General features: G+C 32.9%; 3 protein-coding genes across 3 annotated transcripts; 2 read left to right on the top strand and 1 right to left on the bottom strand.

Moving 5' to 3' along the window:
* Positions 1-522: 522 nt before the first annotated feature.
* On the top strand, positions 523-4,398 carry LOC120629867 (threonine aspartase 1). The gene is made up of 4 exons (XM_039898941.1): positions 523-680; positions 757-885; positions 1,192-2,006; positions 2,321-4,398. Exons 1-4 carry the CDS (start codon positions 653-655, stop codon positions 2,462-2,464), a joined length of 1,116 nt encoding a protein of 371 aa, XP_039754875.1. The 5' UTR covers positions 523-652; the 3' UTR covers positions 2,465-4,398.
* A 1,071-nt stretch (positions 4,399-5,469) lies between these two features.
* Positions 5,470-14,816, bottom strand: LOC120629785 (protein Daple). The gene is made up of 7 exons (XM_039898827.1): positions 14,750-14,816; positions 13,336-13,752; positions 12,008-12,291; positions 11,761-11,931; positions 11,473-11,689; positions 8,786-11,393; positions 5,470-8,172 (listed from the first exon to the last, which is right to left on the bottom strand). The coding sequence occupies exons 1-7, from the start codon at positions 14,804-14,806 to the stop codon at positions 7,829-7,831; spliced, it is 4,098 nt and encodes a 1,365-aa protein (XP_039754761.1). The 5' UTR covers positions 14,807-14,816; the 3' UTR covers positions 5,470-7,828.
* A 529-nt stretch (positions 14,817-15,345) lies between these two features.
* Positions 15,346-21,344, top strand: LOC120630067 (coiled-coil domain-containing protein 149). Its single transcript, XM_039899204.1, has 7 exons — positions 15,346-15,665; positions 16,513-16,752; positions 16,964-17,137; positions 17,807-18,079; positions 18,504-18,582; positions 19,401-19,539; positions 20,538-21,344. The coding sequence occupies exons 1-7, from the start codon at positions 15,603-15,605 to the stop codon at positions 20,890-20,892; spliced, it is 1,323 nt and encodes a 440-aa protein (XP_039755138.1). The 5' UTR covers positions 15,346-15,602; the 3' UTR covers positions 20,893-21,344.
* The last annotated feature ends 254 nt before the right edge of the window (positions 21,345-21,598 follow it).

The raw sequence follows: 21,598 nt of genomic DNA, 5'->3' as shown, positions 1-21,598 counted from the left end.
GGTTTTAATTTTGTTTTACATCCATCAAATTAATTATTAATTCAATTCCATTATATCAACGGCAATACATGTAATTATTTTCCATTTACTGATGTAATACTCTATTCTGTGCGACTGCTCAGAGCTGCTTTGAGGACCGTTAGTTTCTGTATGTAGAGATGGTTGGTCTACTGAAGACTTCAAAAACTTCCGTCGCATGGGTGGAAACGTACGTTATAAAAAGTCAGCTCACAAAGCGGTGCGTACTTTTATCTATAGCGATAACTATGATAAACGGTTACTAGACATGAGAAGGCAGTGAGCTTATAGCTACAACGTCTAAGATACTTATTATTAATATGTTCATGGGTAAGCACTGCTGACACTTTAATATTATGATTGTATTCTTACTCTCACTGTGACAAAATGCCAAATGAAATTTGGCTCAAAAAGGCTTGTAGTTAAAGCAGCAAATAGTAAGTATCTATGACATTTTTGAGTGATATTTGTTGACATATTCTAGGTTGTCATTGATTTGTTTTGTCTCATGTTTCAAACTTAAAACCTTAGACTTTTTCTCCTTTTTAATGTTATTGAACATCAAAACGTAGTAGTAATGCATGGGGTAACTCGCAAGATTCCTAAACTATTTTAGTCTTTAAAGGTTGTAACGATGAATGGATTTATAGCCGTGCACTGCGGTACGTAAAGCTGAGAGTTGCTATGAGATGCATCTTCTATTTATTGACTGAGTATTAAAAATGTAAACTATTTCAGGGGCTGGATTTCACAGTGATTCTTTAAGAAAAGATTATCAAAGGACTTGCTATGCTGCATGCAGGAGAGCTGCTGAAGCGCTGTCAAGAGGTGGAAATGCCGTTGACGCTGTAGAAAATGCTATAATCGGTTCGTTCTTTTCTATAATTTTATCGAAATAACCTTACCTTGCCAGGTATAAGAGATTATTATTAACTGCTTCTAAGCAACTTTTTAATTAATAATTTCATTAATAGTAGTTAATAGTATTGTAAACCTTTTTTGAGTTTTAGCATGTTTAAATGTATGCATTGGTAGGTACAAATTACCTTGGGAATCATATTTTTTAAACTCAACTCAGCAATACAAATGCTTTCTGCATCATTTAAGAGAAGATGCAAATATCACTAACTTAAGTATTTTATAATTCATAAAAACAAAAAAATTATATTCCAGAATTAGAGAATAGTCCTTTAACTAATGCAGGCTATGGATCAAATCTTAGTTGGGATGGATTAGTAGAATGTGATGCATCAATTATGAATGGGCAAACTTTACATTTTGGTGCATGTGGTGCTGTATCCAATGTTTGGAATCCAATTACTCTAGCCAAACAACTTTGTATGAAGCAATGTGAGAGCCTATCATTAGGACGAGTGCCACCTTGCATACTTACAGGCAAAGGAGCCAAAACATGGGCAGAAAGAATGGGCTTGCAAATAGTGGATGACCAAAAAATGGTATCAAGTAGAGCTTTCCGTAATTATAAACATTGTAAACGGAAGTTAAAAAGATATTCTGTTCAAAATGACTTGAAGTTTAGTCCTTTGGATACTGTAGGAGCTATTTGTGTTGATTCAAATGGTATTGTGGCATCTGGGGCAAGCTCAGGTGGAGTGTCTCTAAAACACGAAGGAAGAGTGGGTCAAGCAGCATCTTTTGGAAGTGGAGTGTGGGCTGTGACAAGTAGAGATGGCATCAAGCCCTCTATTGCAGCTTGTACCTCTGGATGTGGTGAACACCTCATAAGAACTCAATTGGCCAAAAATTCAGCTGAAAGTTTACAAGAACAATCTCCAACATTGGGGCTTGATAAATGCCTCAAGGAAAAGTTCTTAGAGTCCCCCTTCTTATGGGATATCCCAGAGAGGCTTGGAGGCTCTTTAGCACTCACTTTCAATCCACAAATTGGGGAAGGAGAACTTCTTTGGGGTCACACTACTAAAACAATGTGCATTGGGTACATGTCTACAGAAATAGCTAAACCAAAGGTAATGGAAACTTCTAAACATACTTTTTTGTAGATTGCATATTTAACATATTCTATTCACTAGTTTCAGTATTTGCAGTAATGCATGTCAAACTTTCTTTAAATTTGGGATCAGAGATTATTTAAAAAAATGGAGCTTAGCTCCTTAGCTACATTTTTTTTAAATAATCTCTAATCATTATGTACATTATTATTTTTATTATAGTATACATTATAATGTTAAATTGTTAGCAATATTTGTTTAGTCATTGTGACTGATGAGAGATGTAATATAATAAGATTATACTTGAAATAATTGTAACTTTACCTTTTCAGTGTGTAATTTCTTACCTTCCACCAAAGGCAGAAGCTGGACGAAAAGCAGTTGTGTCTGGTGTACCATTCAAAGTATCCATGCAACCAATACCAGTGTTACAATGGGAAGTCACAAATGAACTTAATTTAAATGGATCTCTTTGACATAAAAAAGTATATATTTTTTTATAATCAATGTTTAATTAGGTAATAGACAACTTTTTTTAATAGCATGATAATACAGTGCATTATGATTTTTGTAATGACACATTTTTGTTATGAATAGTTACCAAAGCCAAGGGAGATATACAGCAACCCCTCTTTAGAATAGGGACAGCAGTAGCTGGTCAGCTACAAACTAGAGAGGGAATAAATATGAATCATGGTATTTAAAATTGACCACAACAAAAAAAAAGCTGACAAAAGCCTTTGAATTAATATAACTGCCAAGTGCCATCAATTTACAATAGCAATACACCTAAATTGTTTTGTTGAAATGTTTTTTCCCTGCTCTTGTCATCCATTGTCGGACTAAAAGAAAACTGATAATAATATGTGTAATAATGTTTTGTACAAATTGTCTCTCATACCAATAAATTAGAATAAAATTGTATTTGCTTTAATTTGTAATAGAAAATTGTTCATCACTGCCAGAACTAAATAATATCATGTTATTATATTTACCTTATTTAATGTATGTTACCTACTTGTAAAAATAGATCAATAATTTAATAATTCTACCATTGCCTGATTAACCTTATATAGTATTTAGTACCAATAATCATTTTTTATCAATGTGTTGTGGATAGTATTTTTATAGAAAGTCATTGGTATTTTGTAATAAACCCACAATGGATAGAAATTTTATCTTGACAACTTTTATTTTTAGTTGTCAGGCGGCTGTGGTATGTTTAGAAGATGTTGTTATGTAAATTAATTATGAAATTTATTATCTAAATTAATTGACATAATATATTATGTAACTAAAAGCTAAACAGTATGCTTTACTACTAGGACCTACAGAATAATGTTGGAACTGCTCTCAATTTCATTTAAAAAAAATGAATTGCCTCTCACGCCTTATCGCGTGATCACCTAATAATTATGTAAACAAGTGGACATCTGGCAGATCCTTATTTGTGCATGATTCTTAAGAGTAATCTTTTACCGCGATGCTTGAACTTTGTAAACCACTAACTAGTCATAATTATCATCAACCCGTTCCCGGCCCAACTACAGGGCACAAGTCTCCTCTCAGAATGAGAAAGGTTTAGGCTCTCAGGCATGCAGGTTTCCTCACGATGTTTTCCTTTGCCATTAAAGCAAGTGATATTTAAATTTCCTAAATTAAAAACGCACATAACCAGTCAGCGGATCGAACTCGGTCTCCACAAAAGAAAACCCAGCCTTACCCATTTGGCTATCACCGTTTATAGTTTTAAAAAACAGCCTTATTGTAGTAGTTCTCCATAAACCTAACAGACAGTATCGAGGCAGTCCCAACTTTACCCTGAAGATTCGATTGTCTGACATTATTAAGAATATGGTGATTATAATATAGGTCTCATGAATATTGATTTACTGCTATCAATGAGTCACTCGCCTGCACACGTTAATATCCATGTATTACGGTGCATTCAAATTAGCCGTCATTTGCAAACTGTTAATTAAACATTGCCATGTCGGAATGTTTAGGCAGTGTTTTTTTTCCCACTTCAGCTGGCAGTCAGAGAGTAAAAAACACTACTTAGCAATTCCGACGTTGTGCCACGTTTATTAATACGGCTTTAGTAGTCGTTAGTCGAATACAGACTCCCATAATTGCGTGTATACAAATCGAATGCCACAGGTATGTACCAAATAATTCTTATTTACTTTCGTGCGATGGCAAATGACTTCGTTTGAATTCACGCCAAACCTGCAGGATGATTCATTATGTAAGTGGACACCAAATTTTGCTAGCCACTGTCGAAAGTTGTTTGGGATCTCTTCTTAGGGAAGATAGCGATACCAGTATATTTAACTTGTAATGTTCCTAACTAGAGAAACCATGTAAAAATATATTATTAGGTTTGCAAATAAAATAGACAATTATATTATTTCGTTGTTTTATTTAAAAAAAGGTGTGCTAAGATACGTAATTCGGTGAGAGACGATTATTAAGTACAATATGTTATATAAAAAAACAAATACAGAAATCGTTTTCCACTTATGTTGTAAAGTAGAGCACCATATGATAGTACCAATTTCTACTTCTTCCACAGTTAGGCCACTAGTGAATATGTCTGTAATAAAACTCTGAAATCTTTAGCTAAGGAAACTATTCGTCCAGTGTAAATTTCACTCAAATTAAGATGTTTTCTAATAATTAAAAATATTAGGTACACATATTCAAGACTGAACACCTAAGCAGCTGCCCGCCGGCTTTACTTAGATTCAGAGGCCTTAAGACTCAGTCCACGATTAACCCAAAATGAAGGCTAATTTTTTTTTTATATTAGGCTCATTCTCATTGGTCAATATGCAAGCAAGCGGGGAATCTTCTCAAGTGCGGTGGTTACTAATGAAAGTCGATTCGTTAAACCAACGGGTATTTCCCGAAAGCGGCCCCACGACCGATGAATTTATTAGTCAGTGTATGCATGCGGAGTGCGAGGAATCGAATTAAAATCCAGAGTGTTTATCTATAGCATCCATCGACTAATGAAAACGGTTCTTTCATGCGGGTCCTATGGTATGGGTAAACAGCCCAATGAACACGGTTTCCGCTTCCGGTGCTATGGCATGCTTAACAGAACATGTGCGTCCCGCATGCAGCTCTATCAACCTATGAAAATCAGCCTTTTAGTTTAAAGAAGCAATTTCATATATAATATTAGTGATTTGGTTTTTATAATAATACGTACATTTATAAATTATTGGACAATGAAATTAACTAATACTTTCTTTAATCAGTCTCTAGTAGAAATATTAAAAATTATAAGTGAATATGAAAATCAAAAATATGAAATTGTAAATACTATCTCGTTCATACAGAATTCAATCCTACAAAAGTAAAATTATTAATCAAATTAATTATATAAAATTCAGTATCATCAAATTCACACATTCTTCATTTTGTACTAAAAAAAATATTATTTTATTAGTGTAATTGAAATCATTATCTTAAGTCATATTATGATGAAAATACTTAAATAATATTAAATTACCATTTGAGAACTTGGATTAAAGAATATCGACATAAAATTGTGATTTAAGTCTCTCCTTTAAACTGCTAAAAGAGTTAAATATTAAATGCATTATTTGTTTTATTGATATGGAATTATTAAGTAAAGAAACGGATACCATTAGTGCACTGTAGAATTATTTTAACTATCTAATTAACTAAATAAAGGTACACTGGGGTTACATAATAGTTGTATAATAATAATTATTATTACTACTATTGTCACACATATATAAACTTAAAATAATATCAGTAAAGAAATAGTACCTATACACAACAAAATTAGATTATTATGTACTTGTACTTAACTTAAATTAACGTTATATTTGTTGTCCTTAACATAAAATCGAATTTCAATTACTTATATTAAAAAAAAATCTCAGTATAAAATCACAAACAAAATTGTCGAATTCATTAAAAGATTGCTAATATGATTATTATTTATTCTTTACTGTCACAGACCACTGGCAAGGCAATTTTAACGTAATATCTTGATATTATATTTAATATATAACAGGCACACGATAGTCACTTTAAATACATCAGTGATATGCTTAAATATTTATGAATAAGTGCGCAGAGTTTGGTTTCGAAGGCTAGGCCCTAACTTTAGCCAGAGCTTTATAAGCTAAAATTTTAATTATTTACTACTCATGTATTTTATACAGTATACTAAGTTTTTCAAATACAGTTGTTAGTAAAGCCACTCGGAACTAGTCCTTATTGCCACGGAAAGCTGTAAGCAGGTGTAAAATCGCAGTTATCTATTGTAGGTAAATTGTTCTATTAAAGTATTACTACTGTATTCGTAGGTAGCCAGTGCTTTCAATATACCTCAATTGTCTACCCTGAAGGTTTGACAACAAAGACTTTGAAGCCGTTTACAAACAAATGTATTCCTGAACTGTTAATCAAAACAAAGCTGATAAAAAAACTGTTATCCTTTATTATATCAATAAAGGCTCTCCCAAACACGTGACTATTACATTATGACTCTACATTTGTACGATACAGCGTGCTTAAAAAAACTTATAATTGCGAAATAGTTGTATAAGTTGCTCGTAGACTGTCGTGAGTGTTGCACGCAACGCATTTTTGGTACGTACTGAAAATACAAGCATCAGATAAACCAGAAAAAAGCGGAAGACCTTGGTATGTCCGACATTGCAGCAGTCTGCGATTAACTTTTATCTCAATTATCTCTATACTATGACGGATTATTTATTAATTGAATACCCACAAATGACAAATTAAAAAAAAATGGACCAGGTAAAGACCAAATTAAAAGAAGTTTTATGAAAATAAAAATGACAGACGAGTTTGTAAGGTCAAAAATAGCGTGAAATGTATGTATGCCATCCCGGTAAACGACATGACGTTCTCTTACGCCGTCGGGCCACAACGCCACTACTCTCAAACTCACTTGTGTCTTGATGTTTCAAATCTAGCGGTCGTCCAGTGACAGATGCTTTAGAAAATTCTCTAAAAGTAGTTATAAAAGTAAATATTAAATACATCGGATATATAACATGTCAATTGTTTACCTTTAGTAAATTACTTCAATTGTCAGAGTATAGAGAGAATGATTTTATTAAAAAAGCGGAATAATAAACCAAACAGCAGAAATAGCCGCTTGCTATAAATAATATTGACTCACGTGCACAATCTTCCACATTAAATGGAGATTAGTGCCATTTCAGTTGTAAACAAATCGCTAAACTAAACTGACAAGTCCAAGAATAGTGCCTAGTTTATTATGTTCTCTGTGGAAAAGGGTAGCACCATATTTATATTTAGGCTTGTCAATTTAATTAAGAGTTTTGTGTACAACGGATGTGGCACCATTGTCTTCTTAGTCAATAACTATTTAATACATACACACCAACTTTCAAATTTTTATGTAGTATCTACATACCGCACAAAATACTTGCTCTATGCTCAGCAATAACAGTTTATACAATCGTGTTCATACAACACAATTTGCCCACCTAACACGAATCTTTACACAGGGTAACAAGTCTAGCCTCAGAAAAAGAGATACATAAAAAACCGCTTCATCAACAATAACGTCAGCATTACTTTCACAATAAAAACGATTGCAGCTATAACTGAACTTTAATAATAAATGCCGAATAATACTGTTCCACGAAATCACGACATATTTTAAATATTATTATCATTATAATATAGATATCAAACAGATATAATCACACATTTCCAATTTCATTTTGAAATTCAAGGCATCCCATCAGTCTATACTAGCTAATGCACAGCAAAAACATATTTTTACAATAGTAAAAATTTCATACACACCCATACTCATACCATATAGCTGTTTCTTTAGAATTCTCGGGTTTATCGTTGCGACTCGGCGTCCCACGAGCATCATCTCTCTCATCTTCGTTATCTTCCATAGAGCGCGTTTGGTCCTGTGTTCTTTGGTGTTCGTTCACCGATCTATCGCTGCTGCTCTTACACGCCCCTTCGCCGATTACGGTTGATATTCTGTTGTAAACCAAGTAAGTGGGGTTTTCTTTAACAGGAGTGCTTTGCGGCTTACTATTGAGGTTGACTTCGGGATTGTCATCAGTCAAATAAACCGTTCGACGAGTTCCGGCTGCACCAAATACAGGGGATGGTGTTGATGCTGAAAATATTTGATAAAATATATAAATAGAAGGGTAATAAAGTGGCCTAGCCTGTAAATTATATTCTATATCATGAATCAAAAACCAATTCTGAGATTTTGGTGTCAAAAATTGAGACTATTGCCTGTCTGTTCATAGAGACAACCAGAAAATAAACTAAGATCCTATGACTGATGATCTGAAACAAGTTTTTTAGCTATTTCAGTTAGATGTAAACTTTAATGTGTACATTTAATTATAGATTTCTTTGTATTGTCTCTATATAAAAGCTGATATATGTGTTTTTTATTCCTCTAATTAAAAAAACTTTATTATTATTATTACTTAAAATAATTAGAGCCCAAATACGACATTATCTCCTGTACGTAGTCGAGGAGTTAGAAAGTTTGCAGACAAACTTTGTTGCCGATGCACTCCGTCAAAAGAAATCTTAACTCGGTAAATTTGTAGCTCCCCTTTTTGCGTTGAGGTTTTATAAAATAATTCTTGATGTCTACAATTTCTGTTTGCTCAACAGGCTCATTTTTCGTTCGGTAGAAACTCAACTAGTAAAAATATTACTTGTATAAATGTACTCTAGTCGTTAAGAAATTTTCGTTAAGAAATACGTACCAGCAGGCAAACTAGATTCTCCCTCTAATCCTTGATAACTATTTCGATGTGAAGGTGGAACAGCTTTGTGCGGCCTTCTCCGTAAAGAGGCTCTTATTAGAGCATCATCACCTCCTCCACTGTGAATGGACGCGGAAGACAGTCTTCTAACGAAATTACTTTCGCTTGGCATTCTTACAGGATCTAAGCTATGTATTGATGCTGACATATCCATATTTTCAGATTTCTTATAAAGACTGTCATCAAATCGCCTTGTAAAACTTGATTCGGAACTGTGTTTCGGTGACTCAACGCTAGGGTTAGAAGAGCCTTGGTCTGGGTCAGAAATTTTGGACAGTTTCTCAAGATCTTGGCTACCTGGGTCCGATTCGCCAGACTCTGAACCAGCAAGCGTTAGTTGGGATTTCGACCGACTCGCGTCCTCTATTCTTTTATTACTTCTCGACGGAACTTTATTAATTAAGTCAGTGCCAGCTTTCCGAACTCGTTTTACGAATGAGGCGCCAAATCCTCGTCTTTTGGGAGTGCAGTTGTCCAATTTTTTATAATGTTCCATAATTTTCTCTTCTAATTTTTCTTTTTGTCGACACAAAGCATTGACCCTGTCGGCAAACATCTTTTCCTCTTCGTGATAGTGCTGTTTATCTTTTAAAGAGTGTGCTAATAACTCGTGATACTGCGTGAGAAGTTGAGAAACGTGATCCATCAAAGATCTTCTATCGGCATCTAAACTTTTGTTCATTTGAATTAACATATCACAGTGTTGATTTGTTTTGCTTATTTCTAATTCCATACTTGTGATAACTTCGGACTTTGTATTCATTTCACCTGACATCTCTGTATTTCTTAACTTTAATTGAGCTACTTCACTCCTTATATTTCTATATTCCTCTTGCATATTTCTGTACTCGTTTTTCAGACGGTCACTGGCAGTAAACAAGTTTCTAAAGTCTTCCTTTAGTTTGGAATGTTCAGCTCTGAGATTAGTTAAATTTCTTGATTCTATTTTTAGGTTTTCTCGCTCTAGTTCAAATTCTGCAACCTTCTTCTCGTATGTGACAATTTTTTCTTTTAATTCCCTATTTTCAGTTTTTAGGTCTCGAATGGCTGCTTTTACTGGCTCTTTTTCACTGAGTAACATTTCATATTCTGTGTTCAGTTGCTCGTGAAGAGTTTGCAAAGCTACTTGATCGCGCAACAGATTATCTTGTTTATCTTTTAAGACTTCCAATTGTTTTAGTATTTCATCCTTTTCCGCAGCTAGTTGACTATTTGCAAGTTGTAGAGTCATTTGCTGAGAAATAAGAGACCCATTTTGCGAATTTAATGTAGCTACATTTACTTGGAGTTTGGCATTTTCAGCTTGGCAGTTTTCCAATGAAATCTGTAATGCTGCTAAATCAGATGATAATTGTTCTATTTGCGGATTTATAATATTCTCATCGACTGGTTTTTCTGTATTACTGCAGTTACATGGAACCAGTTTAAAGACATTTGCTTTTGCAGCTATTTCAGATATTAATGTCTCATGGTCTAAATTTGTTATGACTTTTTCTAGTAATTCCTCCACATTTACGTCTTTAGCAATGATGTCTGAAGTATTTACTCCCAATTTCTCCATACAGTTTCTCAGCTTGTCAAAGTTGACTTTCTCTAATATTAAGTCTTTTTGAAGAGTTTGTATTGTTTCAGTATCGACTTTTTTATGCGATTTAAGCTCTTGTGTTTTTTGTTCTAAGTCTTGAAGCTTATTACTTAATGTCTGATTTATATCAAATTGCCTAGCTAACCTTTCGATTTCTTTATTTTTAAGTTCAATTTCCGTAGTAATCGTATCAAGTGTGACAGCTTTCTCTTCAATTGCTTCTCTTAATTTATTCACTTCTCTCTGTAAATTATGTGACTCTTTCTCGCTATAAGTTAGTTTTGTCTTTAATTCTTCTGTTTGAATGATCAGCCGCGTTACTTTTTCAGCCTCAGGCTTAGTTATATTCAGTTCTTTAGTCCTTGAATCTAAAGTTTTCTCAAGGTCATCTGCTCGCCTTTGTATAGAATCACATAACATTTGAATTCTTTGTTTATCTTTAGTTAAAGATTCTAGATGCCTTTCGAAGTCTTGTAATTTATTTTTTTCAGAATCTCTGTCAATGGCCTGTCTATCCATAAAAGATTTTTGCTTATCTAATGAGTCTTGTAACTTGCGATTTTCTTCTAAAGCATTCTTAAATACTTCTTCCAGTTCAGAGTTTTGTTGCTTAAGTCTGTTACAATTTTCTTGTAATTGTTCACATTTAAGTGTCAGTCTTTTTTTTTCTTTTTCTTGCTCTAGTACTTTGTCACTGCTTTCCAACAAAGATTGTTCTCTTAGGTTATCTATGGTAGACAGAAGTCGCTTATTTTCTAATTCAAGTTTTAAGGCCCGCGCTTGTGCATTACTGGTCAATTGTTCTGATAAACTATTTTCACCTGACTCTAATGTATTTTCACCTTCGTTATCTGTATCTAAATTACTATTATTACTTTCGCTTAAAACTGATCTAGTTATGTATTGTAAGTGATTATTTTCTTCAATCAGTTCCTGAATCTTTTGCTGGTCAGCATCTCTCTCCTTTAACAAAAACAAAGATAAAACGTTATGTACCTACATAATAACGGTGTATATTAAGTTGATAGGTTATTATACTTACCAACGCAATATCATTAGCCTCTCTTTTTAATTTGATCATAGCTGCTTCTAGTGCTAAGCATTGTTCAGCTCTCTTACGAGCTCTTTGTAATTGTTCTTCCAAAGCATCTCTAGTTTCCATAAGGGCTTTGTTATCTTCGCGCAACTCTGCTACTCGAGTTTTATAATATTCGGCATCAGCTAAACGATCGCGATACCGCTGTATTTCTTGTTCTAACCTAATAGTAGAAAGTCAAATATATATTTTACATTACAAGAAATATCTTATAAAATAAATGACATCACATACCTGTCACATCTCTCAGCTTTTTCTCTAAGTGCATCAACTTCATCTCTATATCCAGCTGCTTTTCTAGCTTCATTAAACCACTCTTGACTATCTGCTCGTAATTTTGCCAAAACAAGTTTGGTATGTTCTAGTTCTTCTCGACATTCTGAGAGCTGCTCTGATTTTTCTTCCCTACGAAATTTTATAATTTAGCTTTTAATTTTATCTTTTACTGTAATTTAAATTTGCATTACTGAAAAGTACTTACAATTCTTGTCTTTGTTTTCTCAGCCTCGCTTTCCAATCAGCTAATTCTACAGCTAAATGTTGACTCTCACCATTATTCTGATTTACATTTTGTGTTGACCTACTTTTACCATTTTTGTTTTCAGTTTCATTTTCACACAAACCTTCACTAAGGACTAAAGATGCCCAGTTTAGTAAATAGTGGTCCCTTTCTTTGGCTAACCTTCTCATGTGATTAAACATAGTGGGTGATTGGAATAGATCTATTGCATCTGGTGTCAAAACAACTGTCTGCATGTCTGTAACCTGAATATATAATTGGTTGTACATATGCATATTGAATAGCCAATTTTATCTTTTAAAAACGTCAAATAGATTAGTCTTTTATAGATTTTTTTGAAACTGCCTACTTATGTTTTATAATGTCCTTTCGGCTGACTGGCGCAGTGGGCAGCGATCATGCTTTCTGCGTGGCCATGGCTGTGGGTTCGATTCCCACTACTGGAAAATGTTTGTGTGATGAGCATGAATGTTTTTCAGTGTCTGAGTGTTTATATGTATATTCTAATTATTTATGTATATTATTCATAAAAATATTCATCAGTCATCTTAGTACCCATAACACAAGCTAACGCTTACTTTGGGGCTAGATGGTGATGTGTGTATTGTCATAGTATATTTATTTATTATTATTATTTATTTATTATACACACTAAAATTAATACATTTTTAAAAACTGTATAATAGACCAAACCAAAAGACAATTCTATATACAATACTAATAAAGTTATGTAAATTAAATACTTGACATTCACAGTTACTTGCAATGATGTCCACACTCATGGTGTAGCAATGTAGGCAAGTCAAGGTCACTTAGGCCAAATATACACAGTAACTACACTGCTCGAAACTGTCACCTTATAAGTCTGATTTAATGTACAGAAACAATTTAGCCTGGATACACATTACCAATTAAGAAATATAATTTATTGCTTAAATAGACATGTTACACCATTTAAACTAACCACATAAAAAGACCTTGTATCTAAGCATCATAATATATTAACAACATTGCATTTTCTAAGAGTAAATGTTTAGAAAACTTATATAAACAAGTTTTGAACTTTTTGATATTTCAAGTAACTTTGTCATGGGGGCAAAGGAACAACTTGAATGATAAGACCCCTATCATGACAAATGGCAGTTAAAAAGAATATGTCTGTTTTGTTTGACTTTAGACTTTATACTTTTAAGTAAGTGGTTACAACAATAATTATTATTATCTGTACTGTATCTATGTGGCAAAAACTCTATGTAGAAACTTATAACAAATAATAGTTATATAAATACCTGTTTTATACATTCTACAATATTGTGTTGCAAATCCACATCCAGTTCTTTTATTCTTGTGATGAAAAGTTCTTTGTTGGGACACTGAACAGCTGCACCAAGTAATAACAAAGCTAGAAGCTTCATATTTTCCAATCCTTCACGAGATTCTGGTGCCTTTCCTAAGCAAATGCATTCTGGCACCACCAGAAGTGTCATTCCTAATTCTTCATCATATAATGCTTTTACATTTTTAACAATAGCATCAAAGTTTTTTACTCTCCCCAAAATTAATGCTTGGTCCTCTAGTCCAGTTAATTTTGTAATGTGAAAGGATGGTTCTGGATCAATCTGGAGGTAGATATGGTGTAAGATATCTCCATCGAACAGGGATGAGTAGTTCTTGATACTTTCTGGCTGCGCAAGACATGATTTGAACTAAAAACAAGAAAAGATTAACAAATTTGAATTTAGTTAGAAAAATTATAATTTAGTTTAACAGTTATGAGTTGCATGCTTTAAAATGTAGCATATGCTGAGCTATTAAGAAATTGTATATGTTTAAAAAAAAAAAATATATATATATATCCTCCAAGTTTAGGTATACTACAATAAAAATTTAAATTTGTCATTTACAATTTTATACCTTTAGTGTTATAGATAGACATAATATTTTCATATGAATATGATGCACTGTACCAAACAAGAATAAATGTTTTGTATCTCTTAATAACACTATATGCTTGTTATATTATATAACACTATATATTTGAAAACCTGTAACATTCGATAACAAATTAAACAGATAAAATATAAAAATATTCTCTTTAATTTTCAGCACTTACTCTAGTTCAGGTTTTAAATTTTACAACATACACAACAGGTATAACTATTTTTATCTTATAAGATTTCCAATACATTTTGATTAAAATTATGAATAAGTACTGACAGTTGGAAGCCACAACATGTACAGAACTAATCCACACTAGCATTGTTTTGTGTATGGGAAGATCTTTAGAAAAGAGGTCAGCTAAAGCCATTGTTTTTATTAATTTCTCCTTTAATGGCATATTACAGCTATATATATATATAGCAAGTTTTTTTTTCATTCAATACGCAAAATAATTCTTTTGTGTTTTGAATAAAGCAGAACTAATTATGTGTGAGTAAGTATCATGATTTCAAATTTTATATTTATATATTTATTCAAGATATATTTGTTTAGTGATAAAAAGCTTTATAAATTAATATAAGAGATTAATTCTGAGAAAATATAGGTTTTGTTTTTATTTTTATTTAGTTTCTAAAAGGATTGTACTAATTTATAATTTGGAGAAGAAACTAACACAGGTATGAACATTTTATTTGATAGAATAGAATAGCATTTTAATCGTTTTACGCTAATACTACTAGGCAAGAATCATTGACCACTCACCCACGAAATAAGAGGTCCGCTTAGGAAGTCTTCGATCTCGCTGGCAGATGCAGCCATTCTTGCTAAGCGTTAGGATGAACCAAACCTAATTCTTTGCTCTCTTTGACATAACATTGCATCGAATATGCATTCGAAATGATCTCGAGTGAAGAATCTACTAAACATCGGCAAATAATACAAAGAATCCGTAAAATGTGCAAATGCAAACACCGTAACACGATTTGACAATTTACATTGACATTTGACAACACGATTGACTCTTTGAAATTCAATTTTTTATTTCTCTTATTTAAAAGGGGAAAGGCAGAAGTATACCACCGTACAGCCATGTCTTCGGTGTTGAATAGTAATTTCTTATTTAAGCCTTTAAGGCATTGATTTAATACGCTACTTCAAGCCTTTAAGCTGAGAACATTCATACATTGTTAATTGTCATTATTAGACACATTGATTTAATATGTTACTATGATAGATATAAAGAAGAAGATAGATATGTCAAAATTGATGATAGATCAATCTACGTTTACAATCTTTGGTCCCTGATGCAATTGATATTTAGGAATTGACAGTGACAGCAAGTTGTTGTGACTTGTACGTCTGATGGATTTTGAAAGATCAGATAATTTTGTTTTGAATGTGGGTATGCTATTATTGATTAAATTTTGTTCAAGATAAGATTATGTTAGGGACAAATTACGCCCATGACCCCAGTGCATTTAATTAACTTTTGAAGTTATGAGGTAATAAGTTTAGGTCACCGCAATATTTTTCTCCAACAGAGAAAGCAAGAATGTTTTTAAATAAATAAATCCATTTGTTACTTTGTAAAGGTAACGTTATAAGTGAAACTACAATGTTCACTAAACCTAATAAAGTACAATTTCAAGATCAGCAGTTAGACGATTATGTTCTTGAGGTAAGAATATAATACTTGTTTTATTTTTTGGATCATTTTAATATTTTCAAAAACCTTCCATTTATCTTTTTGCATGTTTGGGTTAGATCTTGATCGTAATTTGTAACTTTCCTAGTTCCCATTGTTTTTTTTTAATGTGTGTAATATTAAAATTTATAATAAGAGCTGGGCCCAATGATGATGTCTAGAACTGGTCTTTAATGTCTGCTATGCCTAGGACGAAAGTTAGTTAGGCAGGAAGTTGGGCCATGATTGTATACCTCAATTAGTACTCTGCTGACATGATTTGGCCTTGTTGATCTGTTAGTTGTAGTAGTATCATGAGGAGTGATTGAAATAGCTAGTAAAAAGAGGAATTATTGAAAACATTAAAATATTATGGGTAATCCCTGTCAGGTATTAGGGCTTGTTACCATCAACAATAATAACACAATATAAAATTAAATATTATGCTGTTGCTTTCTCCTGCACATAAAAGTAACAATTATTATTTACGAGCTGTTGCCCACATTATTCGCCCATGTTTATGCCGGTTTTGTACAATTTCTTTGGAAAATTTTTGTTTTCTGGTATTAAAAAGTAGTCTATGTTATTTGCCATCCTTGATGTTTGATTGGTTGGTTATTTAGGCAGTATGACAAACAAACAACCACACTTACACATTTATAATATTAGTAAGGATGTTCTTATCAACAGCTTATAATTCTTGCAATAGAAAGCACCAATGACAGGATTTAAAAAGCGCTATCCTTTTACTCAAGAAACTTTGTTAACAGCACTATACTATTCTCAGAGCTGTCAACTTAGTTAAAAAATAATAACTTACACAATATTCAAATTTTTGTAGAACTCCGTTCTTAAAAGTAAACTGCAAAGTAAAATTGATGCACTATCCATTATGAGCAAAGAACTAGACAAATGCAGTATGGAACGAGATAGATTTAAAATTTTAGTGGAGCAGTTGAAATGCAAGAAAGTTCTCCAGGAGAATACCAACAGCTGGGATAGATTTGCACCAACTAATACAATAAGTGGCAGTGAAATATTAGCAAAGACTAAAGAGCATAATAATATGCTTAAATTGGAGGTAATTTATTGAATGCTTGAACTGTTTTGTAAATATTTTAAGTATTCTTATTTTTACACCCATTCTACATTTGAAAGTGTTGGACAAAGTATTTAAAATACAACTGGTATTACGCACTATATGCATTGTCTGAATTTGTATAATTATTCTTCTAAATTAGACATTATTAATCAACAATATATCTGCTTAAATTGAACATAAATTTTTTAAGGTTGAGATGTTGAGAAGCAATTTAGAAGAAGCAAATGGTGATATAATAGCATTGAGGAATCAATTTAAAAAAGAGCAAAACTATGAAGAATTTAATGGTAACAAAAGATTATGTCTTACATCAAGAAATGATTACGAGCAACTTGTACAGGAATTAGAAAAAGTTAAGAAAAAGGTATGTTGGATATAAGTAACGTTTATTAATGGATTACTAAATTATTATCATAATTACCACCATCATCAACAAAAAATGCCTATCAAATTCCTACTGCAAAGGCTTTGTCTCCCACACAATTGAGAGGTTTTATATCACCCATCTTGTTGCTACTCGTACATTGAAGGTTGGTGGGCTTTAATAGTTATTATCAAATTTCAGTGACAAACTCCTTAATGTGCTTAATGTTGTCATAATTTTTTTCGAACCTACAGTATAAAAATATGTTAAAAATGTAAAGTTACCAATATAAAGTTTTTTTTGCATCATGTTTTTTGAACTAAAGGTAAAGTTTAGTTCTTGCACGCCCTGCGAAAAACGTTTGCGCGAATTTTACTCTCACGATTTATTTTTTCGCGTTAGGGAATCTCGTCTAACTTATGAGCGACATACAACATTAGGCTGAACAAAATATTCGCATGAACACCGGGGTATCAAAACATCGATATTTTTAACGCGCGCATTCTAAATCACAAGTGCGTGTCTCTATTAGTGTTTGAGAAGAATAGGAAAAAAAAATCTCGCTGCTAAAATCTCGTCTCGTCATTTTATGTCGTACGTTTCTTGGTGTGTGCAATGAAGTCAATTTTATTTCTTTCTTAATGCTTGGTATTTTAATTGTGTTTACAGTATCAACAAATACAATTAGATTACAGAGCAACATTAGATGACAAAGAAGAGCTGGTTTCAGACCGTGACTACTACAAGAACAAGGTCCAACGTTTGAATCAACAAATTAGCTATATCCTCAATAACAGAACGAAGTCGCAAGCAGAAAATGATACCCCAAAACCTATAGTCGATATTGATGCAATTTTAACAGAAAACAAATACTTACATGAGAGAATTACACAACTTCAAGTTGAAAAGGAAATTGTGAAAAGAACACTAACAAAATACAAGGTAGCATTATTTCAATCTTTACTTATACTTATAATATCATGAATGCAAATTAGAAAGATTCATAGATTTTTATGAATCTTTCTAATTATTGCAACAAAACACTAAGAAGCAATACAAGAAAACAAATATAGTACCTAGTACTAGTACAATTATATAAAAAATAATTTCTGTTTGTCGGTTCCAGTAATACTTATTATTTAGTACCACTGCATGACAGATTAGGCTTTTTTTTAGTTTGCCTCAATTATAAAGTTGATTTAAAATGAAAGAGAATAAAAAGAAACCTGTACGAACAGCTTGAAAAAAAAACTTAAATGCTTATTTTATATTGGGACATGTTATACTAACTTCACTTGGTTAGTTAAGTCACATTTGCGTATAGCAAGATATAGATGGTATATTCCATAATGCATGTTTGTTACAGTTTTTGCTGGACAATAAGAGCAAAAATGAAACTTGGAATTTGAAGAAAGGATATGCAGATGTCATGACACAAAAACAAGGTAAGACCATACCTCAGGAGGTATAAGATATGTAAGCCATTATTATTATATTAGATAACATCAAGTCCCATTTATGGTATTTACAAAGACACACCATTTTGGACACTGACTACTGAAATATCTCTCCATACCGAAACTACCGTTGAAAATTAAACGCGCTTACAAACGTAGTGGTAAACATAAACTGCACTGCTAAGACATTGGGCTTTTGTTTTTTTTTTATTGTATTAAAAGTCATAATGTAGTCTTAAGGTGGTAGCAGGCTCAACTCTTAGGTTTCTATGCGACACCGTACCGGAACGTTGTATTTCGGCACATCTTTCTGTGGTAGAGTGTTAACTAGCCACAGATGATGCCTTCCACAAGACTAGATAGAGCAGAGATCGATCCCCGGACCTAAAACTTTTAAATATTCTTGTGCAATATTGAAACGTGTCGGCCACGTCAAACAATACTTAATATTTGAGTTGAGTCGATATGGTATGCGAATAATTGTTTCCAACAGGCATGATGTGGTCAAAAGTACGCAATTTAAAATACCCATAACAATCATTGTAAGCACGTGTAAAATTTACAATTGTAAACACTTTGTAACTAGCATTGCAAAATTTACAATTGTAACTTGTTGTGCAACATTTGCAATTTCTGAGCAATTGTTGAGCGATTTCGACACCAAGTGCATACGAATTGTCGAAATTGTGCAGTTCGCATGTAGCCACAGGGCAGTATCGATGCAGCTATGCCACCCACACGAAAATTACTTCAAAAGTGAAATTTATCAGCTGGTTGAGTAGTTTAAACAGGTTAAAAAATTTCAGTACGTGAATATTTGGAAATCAACTCGAAAACAGGATTGAAAAGGAACTCGGCAGCTGAACTGAAATCTTTGTGCTTGGGATTGTTTGAAGCATTAAATGACAAATCGATAGCGCTTCAACACCAGCGGAGAACGAATCAGTGAGTTTATTTTTTTACCAACTTTACAACAAATAGTGTGCTTGCTAAACCAAGCAGTTTAATAATCCGTACAATGAGTATTAAACTGCTTGGTTTAGCAAAACAGATTATTCACATAAAGCAAAATAATCCGTATTATAAATGCGTAAGTGTGTGCCTCTGTTTGAATGGGCTTGATATTTGACATAGAGTTATTTGAAAGGCCGGAGAGCAGTGGCGTGCATATAGGGTATGCAGATGTTATAAAATGAAGAAAATCTCCAGTACGAGTTATGAAAGACTTAAGGATAGGCATTGTAAGAGTTTTAGGAAGAATTTCTTCATTTTATATCATCTGCATTATCCCAGAAGATTGGTAAAAAACCGTAATAAACGAACGGCCAAAAAATGCCGACAGGAGCTAGTTAAAAATAAAATAAAATAAATACGACCTTCTTCAATACAACAGGCTAGATAACGCAAATATAATCTTACATGGCGGACTGAGACTAGCGCATTAGAGAAATAATTACAACCAAAATTAACACCAGACTAAAACTCCACAGGAAAAACTCAACTCCTTGGCGTAGTGGTTTTAAGTTGAGGTTCCGGGTTCGACTCCCGCGAGGAGATTTGGGAATTTATTAGTTCTGCAGTAAATCTGGTCTGGTCTGATGGGAAGATTCAGCCGTGGCTAGTTACCAAGTTACCATCCCACATCCTATCCTACAAACACTTGCCGCTAAGCGATTTTGCGTGCCGTTATGATGTAGCGTAGAAACCGATTAGGGGTATCCGTTAAATAAAAGTGCCATACTTCCTGACCGATTAGCCCGTTACCATTTTTGACTGCATCATCACTTATCACCAGATGAGACAGCGGTCAAGGGCTAACATGTAGTGTAATAAAATAAAAATAAAAAAATATTTTTTAAATTTGCTACTTTATGTCTGTGGCATTAATTTATAATATAAAAACACTAATAAGATATTTAAAACGCTTCGTAAAAATATTTTAGAATACTGGCAAACAGAATAACCGAGCTGGAAAAAACATTAGAGAGTTGGTGTAACGGCGAGAAGTGTATACCATCTTTTCCGTCTCAAATGCTGATAGAAGAACTCCTAGATGCTGGTTCAGTTAAATCTGCTGAATGCAGAGAAAAATCGGAGAGGGAACCTCTTGAGAATTTGACAAATAAAATTACCTCTGACAGCGAAGATGAAATTTCAAAAGGCAACGATGATTCGTCTGTGGATTTAAACCACGAAAATGGCAGTGGCGATAGTAGAAGTCTGAAAAAAATAGTCCTTCCGCAAGAGCTAGAAGAGTTGGTTAAGGAAGCTCTTGCTGAAATAAAGTCTGTGCAATAATTGAAAGCAATAATATATATTGCCATCCAATTCACTAACTTACGCAATAAGTTGGCAACTGGTCGTCTTTATACGACGCATAATTTGATAGCAACAGTTGTAAACTAATTGCATATTTTGTATGGAGATAACAGTTGGCCACTGCTTGACTACTGTCTGAAAAGTTACTGAATAGGAGAGCTGGTCGAAAGTCATTCATTGCTGCATAAAAGAAAGACGAAGATACTCTGGCAATTATGACATTAGTAGGTTCAAAATAACATATAACACCTACTTTAATAGCATATCGAATAAAAAATATTACCTCAATATCAAGTGCTTGTACATTTATCTTTTTTGTATATTATAAGATTTTTAGTTGTAGTTATTATTTATTTTAATTTGTATTTCATATAGTAACTGTACCAAAGAGTAAAACCAATCTAGTCTGTTTTAATGTTATCATTAAAGTGAAGAAGCATTTATTATATACATTTCAATGTTAAATGATTATTCGATAAAAAAATAAAATAAACTATTATACATTCAGTCTTTTATTTAATGTAAAAAAATATAACATTTGTTAAATAATAATAAATACTTGTAAAACTCATTGGGGACACTTATATAAATGATTTTGCAACATTAGGTGCATGTCCCACCGCCTCCGATGAGAGATCGTGAGTTAAGCGAAATACGAAGTAGTTTCGATAGTTATGTCGCTCGG

Source organism: Pararge aegeria, chromosome 15 (assembly GCF_905163445.1).
Source record: "Pararge aegeria chromosome 15, ilParAegt1.1, whole genome shotgun sequence".
Lineage (NCBI taxonomy): Eukaryota > Metazoa > Arthropoda > Insecta > Lepidoptera > Nymphalidae > Pararge > Pararge aegeria.
This window is presented reverse-complemented; position numbering and strand designations above follow the sequence as displayed.